The sequence below is a fragment of the Ranitomeya variabilis genome, chromosome 1 (assembly GCF_051348905.1).
Source record: "Ranitomeya variabilis isolate aRanVar5 chromosome 1, aRanVar5.hap1, whole genome shotgun sequence".
Classification (NCBI taxonomy): Eukaryota; Metazoa; Chordata; class Amphibia; order Anura; family Dendrobatidae; genus Ranitomeya; species Ranitomeya variabilis.
This window is the reverse complement of record NC_135232.1, coordinates 27,461,659-27,481,006: the sequence shown is the minus strand read 5'-3', so window position 1 is coordinate 27,481,006 and position 19,348 is coordinate 27,461,659. Positions and strand designations below refer to the sequence as shown.

The following is a 19,348-nucleotide window of genomic DNA, read 5'->3' as shown; positions in this document are numbered from 1 at the left end:
CCCTGACATCATATATCCAACACAGAGTATCCTAACACTTTAATCCAACTCAGAGCCCACGCTGTATTATTACACCCATAGAGCTCCTTTCTTAACCCCACAGAGCCCCTACCACCTTATACCCCCACAGAGCCCCTACCACCTTATTCCCCCACAGAGCCCCTACCACCTTATACCCCCACAGAGCCCCTACCACCTTATACCCACACAGAGCCCCTACCACCTTATACCCCCACAGAGCCCCTACCACCTTATACCCCCACAGAGCCACTGCCACCTTATACCCCCACAGAGCCCCTACCACCTTATTCCCCCACAGAGCCCCTACCACCTTATACCCCCACAGAGCCCCTACCACCTTATACCCCCACAGAGCCACTGCCACCTTATACCCCCACAGAGCCCCTACCACCTTATACCCCCACAGAGTCCCTACCACCTTATTCCCCCACAGAGCCCCTACCACCTTATACCCCCACAGAGCCCCTTCCATCTTATTCCCCCGCAGAGCCCCTACCACCTTATTCCCCCGCAGAGCCCCTACCACCTTATACCCCCGCAGAGCCCCTACCACCTTATACCCCCGCAGAGCGCCTACCACCTTATACCCCCGCAGAGCCCCTACCACCTTATTCCCCCACAGAGCCCCTACCACCTTATACCCCCACAGAGCCCCTACCAGCTTATACCCCCACAGAGCACCTACCACCTTATACCCCCACAGAGCCCCTACCACCTTATTCCCCCACAGAGCCCCTACCACCTTATTCCCCCAAAGAGCCCCTACCACCTTATACCACCACAGAGCCCCTACCACCTTATACCCCCACAGAGCCACTGCCACTTTACTCCCCCACAGAGCCTCTTTCTTCTTAACCCCAGAGTCCCTACCACCTTATACCCCCACAGAGCCCCTTTCTTCTTAACCCCACAGAGTCCCTGCCACCTTATACCCCCACAGAGCCCCTACCACCTTATACCCTCACAGAGCCCCTACCATTTTATACCCCCACAGAGCCCCTACCACCTTATACCCCCACAGAGCCCCTACCACCTTATACCCCCACAGAGCCACTGCCACTTTATTCCCCCCTCAGAGCCACTACCACCTTATACCCCTCACAGAGCCCCTGCCACTTTATTCCCCCCAGAGCCCCTACCACCTTATAACCCCCACAGAACCTCTACCACCTTATTCCCCCACAGAGCCCCTACCACCTTATACCCCCACAGAGCCCCTACCACCTTTTACCCCCACAGAGCCCCTACCACCTTTTACCCCCACAGAGCCCCTACCACCTTTTACCCCCACAGAGCCCCTACCACCTTTTACCCCCACAGAGCCCCTACCACCTTATACCCCCGCAGAGCGCCTACCACCTTATACCCCCGCAGAGCCCCTACCACCTTATTCCCCCACAGAGCCCCTACCACCTTATACCCCCACAGAGCCCCTACCAGCTTATACCCCCACAGAGCACCTACCACCTTATACCCCCACAGAGCCCCTACCACCTTATTCCCCCACAGAGCCCCTACCACCTTATACCACCACAGAGCCCCTACCACCTTATACCCCCACAGAGCCACTGCCACTTTACTCCCCCACAGAGCCTCTTTCTTCTTAACCCCAGAGTCCCTACCACCTTATACCCCCACAGAGCCCCTTTCTTCTTAACCCCACAGAGTCCCTGCCACCTTATACCCCCACAGAGCCCCTACCACCTTATACCCTCACAGAGCCCCTACCATTTTATACCCCCACAGAGCCCCTACCACCTTATACCCCCACAGAGCCCCTACCACCTTATACCCCCACAGAGCCACTGCCACTTTATTCCCCCCTCAGAGCCACTACCACCTTATACCCCTCACAGAGCCCCTGCCACTTTATTCCCCCCAGAGCCCCTACCACCTTATAACCCCCACAGAACCTCTACCACCTTATTCCCCCACAGAGCCCCTACCACCTTATACCCCCACAGAGCCCCTACCACCTTTTACCCCCACAGAGCCCCTACCACCTTTTACCCCCACAGAGCCCCTACCACCTTTTACCCCCACAGAGCCCCTACCACCTTTTACCCCCACAGAGCCCCTACCACCTTATAACCCCCACAGAGCCCCTACCACCTTATACCCCCACAGAGCCCCTACCACCTTATACCCCCACAGAGCCCCTACCACCTTATACCCCCACAGAGCCCCTACCACCTTATACCTCCCACAAAGCCCCTACCACCTTATACCCCACAGAGCCCCTACCACCTTATTCCCCCACAGAGCCCCTACCACCTTATACCCCCACAGAGCCCCTACCACCTTATACCCCCACAGAGCCCCTACCACCTTATACCTCCCACAAAGCCCCTACCACCTTATACCCCACAGAGCCCCTACCACCTTATTCCCCCACAGAGCCCCTACCACCTTTAACCCCCACAGAGCCCCTACCACCTTATACCCCGCACAGAACCCCTACCACCTTATACCCCCACATAGCCCCTGCCACCTTATACCCCCACAAAGCCCCTACCACCTTATACCCCCACAGAGCCCCTGCCAACGTATACCCCCACAGAGCCCCTGCCACTTTATTCCCCCCAGAGCCCCTACCACCTTATAACCCCCACAGAGTCCCTACCACCTTATACCCCCACAGAGCCCCTACCACCTTATACCCCCCACAAAGCCCCTACCACCTTATACCCCCACAGAGCCCCTACCACCTTATACCCCCACAGAGCCCCTACCACCTTATACCCCCACAGAGCCACTGCCACTTTATTCCCCCACAGAGCCTCTTTCTTCTTAACCCACAGAGTCCCTACCACCTTATACCACCACAGAGCCCCTACCACCTTATACCCCCACAGAGCCACTGCCACTTTACTCCCCCACAGAGCCTCTTTCTTCTTAACCCCACAGAGTCCCTACCACCTTATACCCCCACAGAGCCCCTTTCTTCTTAACCCCACAGAGTCCCTGCCACCTTAAACCCCCACAGAGCCCCTTACACTTTAGTCCCCCCACAGAGCCCCTACCACCTTATTCCCCTACAGAGCCCCTGCCACTTTATTCCCCCATAGAGCCACAGCCACTTTATTCCCCACAGAGCCCCTACCACCTTATACCCCCACAGAGCCACTGCCATTTTTCCCCCAAAGAGTCCCTTTCTTCTTAACCCCAGAGTCCCTACCACCTTATACCCCCACAGAGCCCCTTTCTTCTTAACCCCACAGAGTACCTGCCACCTTAAACCCCCACAGAGCCCCTTCCACTTTAGTCCTCCACAGAGTCCCTACAACCTTATTCCCCCACAGAGCCCCTGACATTTTATCCCCCCACAGAGCCCCTGATACTTTATCCCCCCACAGAGCCCCTGACGCTAAATTCCCTGACAGAGCCCCTGACATATACTTTGTGCTCTCACAGTCACTGCACTTTGTGCCCCCCTTTCCCTTTATTACACCCGCACTGCTCCTCCACTTTGAATCTTTGCACCCCTCCAACAGAACCCCTTCCATTATCTGTCCTCCCCCAACAAAGCTTTTGCCTCTTTTTGTGTCCTTCACCTCCTGCTACATAATAACAATCCAAAAGTGAGCAGAAGCTTTATAGGCTGGTAAAAATGCCCCTCATTAGATGACAGACTGATGGTCCTTGGTCCTGGCAGCTGAAGAGTCTCAGATCCCCATCCACACTATGCTGGGTAATATTGGCAGTAATGCAAGTGACATGTCTCCTGGTAGTGACAGCTTTGCTGAAGACCCCTGACGTCCTCAGCTTCTTTATTACAGTATTTTGTAACTGTAGTTGCATTAGTAGATTGTTGCTCCCAAGGGCCAGTTCTCCACCAGGGTCAATGGTCTACCAAGGCTGGTTCTCTACCCGGGTCGGTTCTCTTCCAGGGTTGGTTTTCTACCAGGAACGGCTCTCCACCAAGGACGGTTCTCTATCAGGGTTGGTTCTTCACCAGGGATGATTCTCTACTAGGTTCGGTTCTCTACCAGGGTCAGTTCTCCACCAGGGTCAGTTCTCCACCAGGGTCAGTTCTCCACCAGGGTCAGTTCTCTACCAGGGTCGGTTTTCTACCAGGGTCAGTTCTCTTCTACCAGGGTCAGTTCTCTACTAGGGTTAATTCTCTACCAGGATTGGTTCTCTACCAGGGTTAGTTCTCTACCAGGGTCGGTTCTCTGCCAGGGTTGGTTTTCTACCAGGAACTGTTCTCCACCATGGTCAGTTCTCTATCAGGGTTGGTACTCCGCCAGGGATGATTCTCTACCAGGTTTGGTTCTCCACCAGGTTTGGTTCTCTACCAGGGTTGGTTCTCTACCAGGGTTGGTTCTCCAACAGGGTGGGTTTTCTACCAGGGTCAATTCTCCACCAGGGTCAGTTCTCCACCAGGGTCGGTTCTCTACCAGGGTCGGTTCTCTACTAGGATTAATTCTCTACCAGGATTGGTTCTCTACCAGGGTTAGTTCTCTACCAGGGTCGGTTCTCTGCCAGGGTTGGTTCTCTACCAGGGTCAATTCTCCACCAGGGTCAGTTCTCCACCAGGGTCAGTTCTCTTCCAGGGTCGGTTCTCTTCCAGGGTCGGTTCTCTACCAGGGTCGGTTCTCTACCAGGGTCTGTTCTCTACCAGGGTCTGTTCTCTACCAGGATTGACTCTCCACCAGGATTGGTTCTCTACCTGGGTCAGTTCTCTACCAGGGTCGGTCTTCCAACTGTTGGCTCTCTACTAGGGTCAGTTCTTTATCAGATGTAGAATCCAGTCTGTATTACATTAGCAATTAATTCTGTGACTTTCCATCTTGCAGAGCGGCTCGGGCCTCCCCTGGACATTTATTTGGAAGCGATTAACTGTACGGCCTTCAGTGTACAATGGAGGATGCCCCGGCAACACGCCAGTACCATCAACGGCTACACGGTAAGGGAATGGATGAAATAATGGGAAAAAAATCAAGAGTTTCTCCGTGCAGAGAACCAGGAGCCATCTGTCAAAAACCTATGCGCCGACTGATACAAATCAAGAAATCGATCAGCGCAAAAGCAGCACACTGTTCATAGTGGAGTGTCACTGGAACCCCGAATGACTGGGGTGGTGATAATCTGCACCTTGCTATGTTTTTTTGCAGATTCCATAGAAAGGACTACTCCATGAGGAAACCTTATCCTTGTGCTGATCTGTGGAGCATAAGGCTGCAGGAAATCTATTTGTAAATACATGTACATTCAGAGTTGCCATAGAGATTCAAAACACCACTGTCATCAAGAGGCACATCCTAAAGGAAATTATATTCACCCTCCCCCTACCTTGGCATTTTTTGTGTTTTGCTACCTCACAACCTGGAATTTCACTGTTCTTTTTTAGGATTTCCATCAGTTCATGTAAAGAACATGCATATAACTTTGAACATTTGGCTTTCTTTTTTTCTGTGAAGAAAACAATGAATTGGATAAGATCGTCAGCGTGAGTAGCAGCTATTCACTGTCCCTAAAGTCAGTACCTTGTGGACCCTCCATGTGCAACAATTATAGCTTCAAGTCGCTTTGGAAAAGTCTTAATGAGTTTTTCACATATCGCCACTGGAATTTTTACCCATTCCTCAAGGCAAATCTGCTCCACATCATGATGTTGCCACCACCATGTTTCACTGTGGGGATAGTGTTCTTGGTGTGATGAGCTGTGTTGGTTTGGTGCCAGACATAGCATTTACTTTTGCTGCCAAAAAGTTAAATTTTGGCCTCATCTGACCATAGCACGTTCCTCCGTACATTTGGGGAGCCTCCCACATGTCTTTTGGCAAACTTAAAACGAACCTTAAATTTTTTGTGCGTAAGTAAAAGCTTTTTCTGCCAATTCTTTCATAAAGGCCACCTCTATGTAGTGTACGGCTTATTGTAGTCATATGGATAGATAATCAAGTCTTTGCTTGGGAAGTGTGCAGTTCCTTCAGGGTTGGCTGGTCTTCAGGGTTGGTCTCTGTGTTGCCTCTCTGATTAATACCCTCCTTTCTCGCCCTGAGAGTTTTACTGGGCACCCTCTATTGGCAGGTTTGTTGTAGTGCTATGTTCTTTCCATTTAATGATTATCGATTTGATAGTGATTTTGGGATTATCAGAGATTGTGATATTTTTTGATAACCCATCCCTGATTTGTACTTCTCAACAACTTTGTCCTTGACTTGTTTAAAGATCTCCTTGGTCTTCATGGTATAGTTTGGAGATCTCCTTTTTCTTCATGGTGTTGTTTGGAGACCTCCTAGGTCTTCATGGTGTTGTTTGGAGATCTCCTTTTTCTTCATGGTGTTCTTTGGAGATCTCCTAGGTCTTCATGGTGTTGTTTGGAGATCTCCTTTTTCTTCATGGTGTTGTTTGGAGATCCCTTTGATCTTCATGGTGTTGTTTGGAGATCTCCTTGGTCTTCATGGTGTTGTTTGGAGATCACCTTGGTTTTCATGGTGTTGTTTGGAGATCCCATTAGTCTTCATAGTGTTGTTTGGAGATCTCCTTGCTCTTCATGGTGTTGTTTGGAGATCTTGTTCTTCATGGTGTTGTTTGTAGATCTCCTTGATCTTCATGGTGTTGTTTTGAGATCTCATTGGTCTTCATGGTGTTGGTTGGAGATCTTCTTTTTCTTCATGGTGTTGTTTGGAGATCTCCTTTTTCTTCATGGTGTTGTTTGGAGATCTCCTTAGTCTTCATGGTGTTGTTTGGAGATCTCCTTGGTCTTCATGGTGTTGTTTGGAGATCTCCTTGGTCTTCATGGTGTTGTTTGGAGATCTCCTTGGTCTTCATGGTGTTTGGAGATCTCCTTGGTCTTCATGGTGTTTGGAGATCTCCTTTTTCTTCATGGTGTTGTTTTGAGATCTCCTTGGTCTTCATGGTGTTGGTTGGAGATCTCCTTTTTCTTCATGGTGTTGTTTGAAGATCTCCTAGATCTTCATGGTGTTGTTTGGAGATCTCCTTTTTCTTCATGGTGTTGTTTGGAGATCCCGTTGGTCTTCATGGTGTTGTTTGGAGATCTCCTTGGTCTTCATGGTGTTGTTTGGAGATCTCCTTGGTCTTCATGGTGTTTGGAGATCTCCTTGGTCTTCATGGTGTTTGGAGATCTCCTTGGTCTTCATGGTGTTTGGAGATCTCCTTTTTCTTCATGGTGTTGTTTGGAGACCTCCTTTTTCTTCATGGTGTTATTTGGAGATCTTCTTGGTCTTCGTAGTGTAGTTTGGAGATCTCCTTAGTCTTCATGGTGTTGTTTTATAGATCTCCTTGGTCTTCATGGTGTTGTTTGGAGATCTCCTTGGTCTTCATGGTGTTGTTTGGAGATCTCCTTGGTCTTCATGGTGTTTGGAGATCTCCTTTTTCTTCATGGTGTTGTTTTGAGATCTCCTTGGTCTTCATGGTGTTGTTTGGAGACCTCCTTTTTCTTCATGGTGTTGTTTGAAGATCTCCTAGGTCTTCATGGTGTTGTTTGGAGATCTCCTTTTTCTTCATGATGTTGTTTGGAGATCCCTTTGGTCTTCATGGTGTTGTTTGGAGATCTCCTTGGTCTTCATGGTTTTATTTGGAGATTCCCTTGGTCTTCGTAGTGTTGTTTGGAGATCTCCTTAGTCTTCATGGTGTTGTTTGGAGATCTCCTTTGTCTTCATGGTGTTGTTTTGAGATCCCTTTTTCTTCATGGTGTTGCTTGGAGATCCCCTTGGTCTTCATAGTGTTGTTTGGAGATCTCCTCACTCTTCATGGTTTTGTTTGGAGATCTCCTTGGTCTTCATGGTGTTGTTTGGAGATCTCCTCGGTCTTCATGGTGTTGTTTGGAGATCTCCTTTGTCTTCATGGTGGTGTTTGGTTATTGGTGCCTCTTGTTAATGGTGTTGCAGCATCTGTGGTTTTTCAGAAAATGTAAAGTTTATATATTGACACACCATGTGATCAGGGTTTTGTTCTGCCTATGACATTCCGGCTTCCTGTGTTGTCATAGAGATCTAATCACCATCCTCAGCAAAAAGATCCTCAGCAGTATCCATGTCCCAAAGAGAGTTACATAAGTATATAGAGAAGGAAATGGGACTTGTTCTAAAGCTTTTCCCCATTCATAGTTGTCATACGAATCCGAATCAATAACCTCATAAAACTCCACATCTTAAAGGAATTTACATGTTAGTATGAAAAAAAAACAAAATTCCACTGTTTTTCTGAATCCGGTGATGTTTTTCTTTTGTTTTTGCGCCTCTCCATTCCTGAGATATGGCTTCTTCTTCCCTGTATATAAATCTAGTCTTGTAAGACAAATGGGTGTGGTGGTTGGCTGTTCCTTGTGGGCGTCATCTTAAGGGCTACACCTATTTGTCTAAGAAAGAAACTAGAAGATGGGGCTATATCTCAGCAACCGAGAGGCGCAGGAATAAAAGAAAAACATCGTCGGATTCAGGAGAACTGCGGCATTTTCAACGGGTAAAAAAAAATTATATTTCTATGGCAAGTGACATCTCGCCTTTAAGTAAGTGAAGGAGGCAACCTAGTTCTGGTTCCATCCATCAGTCGTATAAGAAGAGAGGACAATATAAAGTGACGGCGTCGAGTGCTTTATGGCGTCCATGGACTTTCTCAATACATTTTCTCATCTTCTTCGTTTCTCATGGGCGCCATATTTAAAGCCCATCTGCATAAACTCCGAGCGCTTCGATAAATTCACCACGAAACCAAACAAAATGATAGACAAGGTTAATAAATTATCAGCAGGAGCCGCAGTAAAAATTAATTGTACACATCCCCCCGGGTATTGGAATTGACTGCGGGCAGGAGACCAATTACATCTATTGATGAAAAATGATATAAATTACAGGTGCTGGAAAGTTACAAGAAGAAAGGAAGAAAATTCCAAAACACAGAGGATTTTTACCTGCAGGAGTCATTAGCCGGAGCCGCACTTTGTGGATCGAAGCCGAGAGATGGGTCGCGTACAACGCTGCCATTTATTGCTGCAGAAAATGAGTTTATCCTCTGGAGATAATGCTGGAGAGGAGATCTGGGGTCCCACCAGACCCTTCCTGTCGCACTCTGATGACAATTTCCACCTAATTAGTAACAATGGGGCAGACAGACTGATCAATAAGAGGATGTAGCCGGAATGAGCTGACAGAAAGATGAAAGAAGAAAGATCGGCGAGTATCTAGAAGAATCTATCCCTCCTTTCATCATCACTATGTACATAACAACATTAGTGACCATCGGGGATGTATTAGGATATACATCGACGTCAAAAAATAGGAATTGGAAGAAATGGAAAAAAAACAGCCCCACTTCTGTCCACAGTAGAGATTGCAACTTTCCTCATTCACTTCAACAGAGCTGAGCTTCGATTCCACACTGAAAACAAAAGTAGCATTCTTTTTTTATTCCAGTCCTTTGCATCCCCTTTATCCTGAGACCCCCTTTAATAGTCAAGCTGGAGAGCTCCTACTTTGGAGGATTTTGATTTTGCAACTCCTATTTGTAAACATTCTGAACACAGAAGTCAACATTCCATTCTGTAAATAATGAAACTCTGCAGTCACCACTAGAGGGAGCTAGACGTGTACAGATAAGTGGAATTGCTCTAGCTCCCTCTAGTGGGGGCTACAGGAATATACAGGATAAAGAAGCAGATTGAAGTGAATATTAGTCGTACTACTAAGGGTTAACACGGCAATTGTTGACCCTGTATTAGGAAGAATCCAAAAGAAGTCTCCTCTCTTCCTTCCTGCCTGATCTGTATAGGAGGAACCATACTGGAGACTCACACTGTAACCTAAACTTATCACAGCCTCCGTTATTAGCACAGAGGGGCCTTTTGAGAACCTCAGTACTTTTGATGCATTAATAGATTCCAGGTTTTAAAAAATTTTTTCATTGATTTTTTTTTTTTTTAATAACCTTAATGATGTCGTTTGGTACGTGGCAATGATATTTCATCCCACGAGGGCGGTATTAATGTGTTAAATATTTGATTTTCCCCACATTCTAATAAGTTATTAAGGTGATGCAGTCGTCACGTTCGCTATCATTATCTGTAAAGTTTCATTACTGATTATATTTGCAGCCGTCGTTATATGTTTCTCGTTTTCTCTCTTGCAGGTTTTCTACACCGAAGTCATTAACGGAAAACATGTGAAACAGCAAACTCAGGACGTTCCCCTCACGCTGGACATGTTGAATGTGGTGCGTTACATAATTACCGGAATTATTTTTAGTATTTCTTTTATGGATCGGTGATGATTAAAGCTGCAGAATTATTGATCATGGAATGGTGCGATGAAATGGTGCCAAAAAACTGAATTTCAGTTTGTTTGTTTTTTAGTTTTGCTTTTATACCGTTCGTTGTGCGGTAAAAATGACCTCATTATATGATTCTCCAGCTCACTGTGATTACTGCGATACCGCACATGTAAAGGTTTATATATATACGGTATATATATATATATATATATATATATATATATATATATATATATATATTAGAGTCTTCAAAAATGTTGAACTTTGTAAAATAAATTCGATTTTTCTGTCTCCATTTTCTGAGAACACTTAACCTTTTTTTAATACTTCGGTCACTGGACCTATGTGAGGGTTTGGTTTTTTGCGTGGTGAGATGATGTTTAATTACTTTTTTAATTTTTTTGTGAATGAATTATGTAAAAAAAATATATATATTTTCATCATTTACTGTATGGATTAACTAACGTATTTTGATAGATTGGACTTTTATGGACGCAGTGAGATTGAATATGTTTTTGATTTTTTTTTTTAAATTCTTTATTGTTGAACTGGGGAAAAAGAAGAAGGATACAAACTTTTTTTTGTATTATTTTTCTATTTTTTATAAATCATTTTGTACTTTATTTATTTAGTCCCCCTATACAACTTGAACCTGTCATTGTTTGACCTCTTGTTTTATATACTGCAATGCAACAGTTTTGCAGCATTTAGTGAAATTGATGGTCTCCTTTGAAGCCCAGCCAGAGACTGAGCTTCTAAAACTGTAGGGACTGTTATGGTTGGGGACGACCATATTTTAGGAGGGAGGAATGTAATGGTGTGATAGGAGACGACATATGACTGTCCATTTCATGTATATTTCAGTTATATGGTCAGGAAGGCATTAAGAGCCACAATGTGTATAGCTGCAGTCATAATGCGGCTCTCTAATGACCGAGCACAAGTAGGAATTCTGCTCCAAATTAGCTCCTGAGCTTGTCTTGGGCACTGTTCTCTCTAGGATGCACTCATTGGAAACGATGGAGACAGGCAAAAGCCAAAATGTAGCTTGCTGACCTCATTAGTATAGTATTTCAGCTCCTTCTGTTCCTGCGCAGAGGTCCTGAGACATCTTGCTGTGAGAGGGGCAGAGAGAGCAGCTGCACTCACAGTCTGGACACAGAATTCTTCATGTAGAGATCTCGCTACAGTTTCTATTTAATAAACTTGATACATTTAATAAAACAATAAACAAACTGTTTCTATTTCAGGAGCAACTGGAGGCAATAGAAATGTTTGTAAGTAGATTATTATTATTATATATTATTATCAAGGGTTATTATTATTAGATGCTGATGACGGACCATATGTGCCATGCGGGAGAACCTGTGCTGCGCTCCCGTCTATAGAAGAGCTGCATTCTAAGCCGATAGAATAGGAAAAAATAAGTTTATCGACTTTTTCATGGAAAAGTTTTTTTCAACCTTTTGAGCTAAAAAAAAATAACTTTTTGTCCTAAGGTTTTATTAAAATATTTTCCACCATTTGGCTTTTAAGCCTTTTGTTTCCATGCAGATTTAATAAGAATCTGTCAGGAAGCTCGTTCTGATGGAGCCTTTATAACTCTTTTATCTGTCTTTTCCTGAGCTCTTCTTAGTTGATTTATGACCACGGGCCACATCAAATGGAGAACTGAACTTTGATGTGGTCATAAATCAGCTGAGAGGAGCCGAGTAACAGACAGATAGAAGAATTACAAACTCCCGTCGTCATGAGGAGCTCACTGACTGATCCTTGGTTAACTCATTCTGTAGCCAGCAATAGACCGAGCAGCACAAAGGACATGGAACAGAAAGGATGCATCATTTTTAATTAAACCTAATTGCAAAATGTATTTTTAGCCAAAAAATGTATGCATTTAGATGAGAAAAAAAGGTTTCCATATCCATAGAGCACTTCGATAAAAGGGTTGGAGAGGAGAAGAAAAGTAATTCATTTGTCATTCTTTAATTTTTTGCAAAATGTCAGCTTAGCTCTAGGGGTTTGCTGGGGTCTCAGGACATTTTGCAATAACCTGCACCATACAGTATTGGGGGCAGTTTAATCTTTGCTATGGCCCCTTTTCTCATTTGCCACAATGTAGAATATCAGAATGCAAAGAATCAAGATCTCACTTGTGTCCTAAAATGTATCCATCTGCATCACTCTGATTTCACTTTTCACTTACTTTTTAATTATTTTATTTAATCGGCTATTTCTATCCTAAACCTATGTGCCATAAATGCCTTATAGATGCGGGTACCATCACTTGGACCCCCTCCTGTCAGCATAATGGGGGTCCTCTGACTTTTGTTTGCCAACTCCTGGCCTTCTGCATACAAATGGGAAAATAGGGGTTAGCGGACCCCCATTCTGCTATTGAGTGAGGGTCCCCTGGTCCTGTGGGTATGTCATAAATGTCTGAAGGATTACACCTGGGGTGACAGAATGTCCTCTGTCCTATGTTTTTCAAGTAAGAGTAATGTATCGCCTCCTTGTGGTCGTCCCTGGTACTGCAACTACTGTAATGTTCTGTATGCGATATTATGTCTTCTGATATAAGACTTAAAAAATATACAGTTCTGTGGAAAAATGCAACAAACTAAGGAGGCTTTCACACAGAATCAATTTGTCAAATGACAAAATGCAAAAGTGATTGAACAAAAGAGAAATCTAAGTCTCATCAGTATCTGGTGACCACCTGTCGCCTCCATCATCAGTATCTGGTGACCGCCCATCACCTCCATCATCGGTATCTGGTGACCGCCCGTCGCCTCCATCATCAGTATCTGGTGACCGCCCATCACCTCCATCATCGGTATCTGGTGACCGCCCGTCGCCTCCATCATCAGTATCTGGTGACCGCCCATCACCTCCATCATCGGTATCTGGTGACCGCCCGTCGCCTCCATCATCAGTATCTGGTGACTGCCCATCGCCTTCATCATCAGTATCTGGTGACCGCCCGTCGCCTCCATCATCAGTATCTGGTGACTGCCCGTCACCTCCGTCATCAGTATCTGGTGACCACCCATCACCTCCATCCTCAGTGATACTGAAGATGGAGGCGACAGGCGGTCACCGAATACCGATGATGGAGGTGACGGGCAGTCACCAGATACTGATGATGGAGGCGACGGGCGGTCACCAGATACTGATGATGGAGGCGACAGGAAGTCATCAGATACTGATGATGGAGGCGACGGGCAGTCACCAGATACTGATGATGGAGGCGACGCGCAGTCACCAGATACTGATGGAGGCGACGGGTGGTCACTAGATACTGATGATGGAGGCGATGGGCAGTCACCAGATACTGATGATGGAGGCGACGGGTGGTCACTAGATACTAATGATGGAGGCGACGGGTGGTCACTAGATACAGATGATGGAGGCGATGGGCAGTCACCAGATACTGATGATGGAGGCGATGGGCAGTCATCAGATACTGATGATGGAGGCGACGGGTGGTCACTAGATACTGATAAAGGAGGCGACGGGTGGTCACTAGATACTGATGATGGAGGCGATGGGCAGTCACCAGATACTGATGATGGAGGGGACGGGCAGACACCAGATACCGATGATGGAGGTGACGGGCAGTCACCAGATACTGATGATGGAGACAATAGGCAGTCACCAGATACCGATGATGGAGGTGACGGGTGGTCACTAGATACTAATGATGAAGATGACGGGGGGCCAACAGCTACTGATGATGGAGGCGACAGGCAGTCACCAGATACTGATGGGATTGAATTGATCTTTTTTGCATTTTGTTAATTGATAAAAAAAACTGTTAACACTTAGATTTTTGAAAGCTTCTTACTGTGCGGCATTTTTTACACACCAATTAAAACTTTTGCACAACACTGGAAAAAATGTCATTGCCTCCATTTCCTTCACCTGCTGTCAGTGAATAATAGCGCTCTGGTTTCCATTCAGAGGTGGCAATGTAGAAACAGTTGGCTCTTTTCTCAGCTGAGAATCGGATACAATGTATCCAGTGCAGACAATGCTCTGTGAACGAAACTCATCAGCAGCCGCTGCACAAATCTCTGCTGGATTGTTACAATGTATCAGTCTTTAGTCCGGGATGTTTCGCTCCCAGAGCATTGTCTGCACTGGATACAACTGACATGTCTAGCTTATTTCCAGTTCCTTCCTTACAGAGCTGTAATATTGTGATATTAATATTCTTATCTCTCCGATTAGAAAGTCGTCCTCGGCAATCTACAGCCCGGAATTCTGCATCGTGTTAGTGTCGGAGCCTATAGCTGGGCAGGTAAAGGAAGGGCGAGTATGCCAAGAGATGTATCGACGTTATCAGCAGGTAAGAGCGAAACTAACCAAGTGTGCCAGCAAGTAAAGATTCCAGAAATGTAGCCCCCGGTACACATGGTCCTGACAACACAACTTCTAATGGCAATCTAACATATACATAGGGGCATCCCAGGTACAAAGGGGTGGACAGATAACAAATTGCATTAGCCAATGTACAAGGTCAACTGCGAAAAGTGATTCCTGTTGGAAAAAAACATGTCCCAAAACAGTAATATGTTAATTTACTTAATATTATTATTATTATTATTACTGACATATCCCAAGACTGGCATTTTAATGTCAAATTCCGACCTAAATAAAGTAATACATTTTAAGGCTAATATTTTTGGTTAGTCGGCTCCAATTTTTTACTACTGCCTTGTGTACAAGAATATAACTACTATAATACTGCCCCTATGTACAAGAATATAACTACTATAATACTGCTCTTATGTACAAGAATATAACTACTATAATACTGCTCCTATGTACAAGAATATAACTACTATAATACTGCTCCTATGTACAAGAATATAACTACTATAATACTGCTCCTATGTACAAGAATGTAACTACTATAATACTGCCCCTATGTACAAGAATATAACTACTATAATACTGCTCCTATGTACAAGAATATAACTACTATAATACTGCCCCTATGTACAAGAATATAACTACTATAATACTGCTCCTATGTACAAGAATATAACTACTATAATACTGCCCCTATATACAAGAATATAACTACTATAATACTGCCCCTATGTACAAGAATATAACTACTATAATACTGCCCCTATGTACAAGAATATAACTACTATAATACTGCCTCTATGTACAAGAATATAACTACTATAATACTGCCTCCTATGTACAAGAATATAACTACTATAGTACTGCCCCTATGTACAAGAATATAACTACTATAATACTGCTCCTATGTACAAGAATATAACTACTATAATACTGCCTCCTATGTACAAGAATATAACTACTATAGTACTGCCCCTATGTACAAGAATATAACTACTATAATACTGCCCCTATGTACAAGAATATAACTACTATAATACTGCCCCTATGTACAAGAATATAACTACTATAATACTGCCCCTATGTACAAGAATATAACTACTATAATACTGCCTCCTATGTACAAGAATATAACTACTATAGTACTGCCCCTATGTACAAGAATATAACTACTATAATACTGCCCCTATGTACAAGAATATAACTACTATAATACTGCTCCTATGTACAAGAATATAACTACTATAATACTGCCCCTATGTACAAGAATATAACTACTATAATACTGCCCCTATGTACAAGAATATAACTACTATAATACTGCCTCCTATGTACAAGAATATAACTACTATAGTACTGACCCTATGTACAAGAATATAACTACTATAATACTGCTCCTATGTACAAGAATATAACTACTATAATACTGCCCCTATGTACAAGAATATAACTACTATAATACTGCCCCTATGTACAAGAATATAACTACTATAATACTGCTCCTATGTACAAGAATATAACTACTATAATACTGCTCCTATGTACAAGAATATAACTACTATAATACTGCTCCTATGTACAAGAACATAACTACTATAATACTGCCCCTACGTACAAGAATATAACTACTATAATACTGCCCCTATGTACAAGAATATAACTACTATAATACTGCCCCCTATGTACAAGAATATAACTACTATAATACTGCCCCCTATGTACAAGAATATAACTACTATAATACTGCCCCCTATGTACAAGAATATAACTACTATAATACTGCTCCTATGTACAAGAATATAACTACTATAATACTGCTCCTATGTACAGGAATATAACTACTATAATACTGCCCCTATGTACAAGAATATAACTACTATAATACTGCCCCTATGTACAAGAATATAACTACTATAATACTGCTCCTATGTACAAGAACATAACTACTATAATACTGCCCCTACGTACAAGAATATAACTACTATAATACTGCCCCTATGTACAAGAATATAACTACTATAATACTGCCCCCTATGTACAAGAATATAGCTACTATAATACTGCCCCCTATGTACAAGAATATAACTACTATAATACTGCCCCCTATGTACAAGAATATAACTACTATAATACTGCTCCTATGTACAAGAATATAACTACTATAATACTGCTCCTATGTACAGGAATATAACTACTATAATACTGCCCCTATGTACAAGAATATAACTACTATAATACTGCTCCTATGTACAAGAATATAACTACTATTATACTGCCCTCTATGTACAAGAATATAACTACTATAATACTGCCCCCTATGTACAAGAATATAACTACTATAATACTGCCCCTACATACAAGAATATAACTACTATAATACTGCCCCTATGTACAAGAATATAACTACTGTAATACTGCTCCTATGTACAAGAATGTAACTACTATAATACTGCCCCTATGTACAAGAATATAACTACTATAATACTGCCTCCTATGTACAAGAATATAACTACTATAGTACTGCCCCTATGTACAAGAATATAACTACTATAATACTGCCCCTATGTACAAGAATATAACTACTATAATACTGCTCCTATGTACAAGAATATAACTACTATAATACTGCCCCTATGTACAAGAATATAACTACTATAATACTGCCCCTATGTACAAGAATATAACTACTATAATACTGCCTCCTATGTACAAGAATATAACTACTATAGTACTGCCCCTATGTACAAGAATATAACTACTATAATACTGCTCCTATGTACAAGAATATAACTACTATAATACTGCCCCTATGTACAAGAATATAACTACTATAATACTGCCCCTATGTACAAGAATATAACTACTATAATACTGCTCCTATGTACAAGAATATAACTACTATAATACTGCTCCTATGTACAAGAATATAACTACTATAATACTGCTCCTATGTACAAGAACATAACTACTATAATACTGCCCCTACGTACAAGAATATAACTACTATAATACTGCCCCTATGTACAAGAATATAACTACTATAATACTGCCCCCTATGTACAAGAATATAACTACTATAATACTGCCCCCTATGTACAAGAATATAACTACTATAATACTGCCCCCTATGTACAAGAATATAACTACTATAATACTGCTCCTATGTACAAGAATATAACTACTATAATACTGCTCCTATGTACAGGAATATAACTACTATAATACTGCCCCTATGTACAAGAATATAACTACTATAATACTGCTCCTATGTACAAGAATATAACTACTATTATACTGCCCTCTATGTACAAGAATATAACTACTATAATACTGCCCCCTATGTACAAGAATATAACTACTATAATACTGCCCCTACATACAAGAATATAACTACTATAATACTGCCCCTATGTACAAGAATATAACTACTATAATACTGCCCCCTATGTACAAGAATATAACTACTATAATACTGCCCCCTATGTACAAGAATATAACTACTATAATACTGCCCCCTATGTACAAGAATATAACTACTATAATACTACTCCTAACTCCTATGTACAAGAATATAACTACTATAATACTGCCCCATATACAAGAATATAACTACTATAATACTGCCCCTACATACAAGAATATAACTACTATAATACTGCCCCTATGTACAAGAATATAACTACTATAATACTGCCCCCTATGTACAAGAATATAACTACTATAATACTGCCCCCTATGTACAAGAATTTATATTCTTGTACATAGGGGGCAGTATTATAGTAGTTATAACTACTATAATACTGCTCCTATGTACAAGAATATAACTACTATAATACTACTCCTAACTCCTATGTACAAGAATATAACTACTATAATACTGCCCCATGTACAAGAATATAACTACTATAATACTGCCCCTACATACAAGAATATAACTACTATAATACTGCCCCTATGTACAAGAATATAACTACTATAATACTGCCCCCTATGTACAAGAATATAACTACTATAATACTGCCCCCTATGTACAAGAATATAACTACTATAATACTGCCCCCTATGTACAAGAATATAACTACTATAATACTGCTCCTATGTACAAGACTATAACTACTATAATACTGCCCCATGTACAAGAATATAACTACTATAATACTGCCTCTATGTACAAGAATATAACTACTATAATACTGCCCCTACATACAAGAATATAACTACTATAATACTGCCACTATGTACAAGAATATAACTACTATAATACTGCCCCTATGTACAAGAATATAACTACTATAATACTGCACCTATGTACAAGAATATAACTACTATAATACTGCTCCTATGTACAATAATATAACTACTATAATACTGCTCCTATGTACAATAATATAACTACTATAATACTGCTCCTATGTACAAGAATATAACTACTATAATACTGCTCCTATGTACAAGAACATAACTACTATAATACTGCCCCTACATACAAGAATATAACTACTATAATACTGCCCCTATGTAAAAGAATATAACTACTATAATACTGCCCCCTATGTACAAGAATATAACTACTATAATACTGCCCCCTATGTACAAGAATATAACTACTATAATACTGCCCCCTATGTACAAGAATATAACTACTATAATACTGCTCCTATGTACAAGAATATAACTACTATAATACTGCCCCATGTACAAGAACATAACTACT

The 19,348-nt window shown here is 42.4% G+C and overlaps 1 protein-coding gene across 1 annotated transcript in view; it reads left to right on the top strand.

The window, feature by feature from the left end:
* Positions 1 to 19,348, top strand: part of EGFLAM (EGF like, fibronectin type III and laminin G domains) — a 115,428-nt gene that overhangs the window by 38,932 nt on the left and 57,148 nt on the right. Inside the window, exons 2-5 of the mRNA XM_077281526.1 lie at positions 4,821 to 4,930; positions 10,117 to 10,200; positions 11,508 to 11,534; positions 14,491 to 14,608. Coding sequence (XP_077137641.1) covers positions 4,821 to 4,930; positions 10,117 to 10,200; positions 11,508 to 11,534; positions 14,491 to 14,608 — 339 coding nt within the window. The remainder of the gene's footprint in view (positions 1 to 4,820; positions 4,931 to 10,116; positions 10,201 to 11,507; positions 11,535 to 14,490; positions 14,609 to 19,348) is intronic.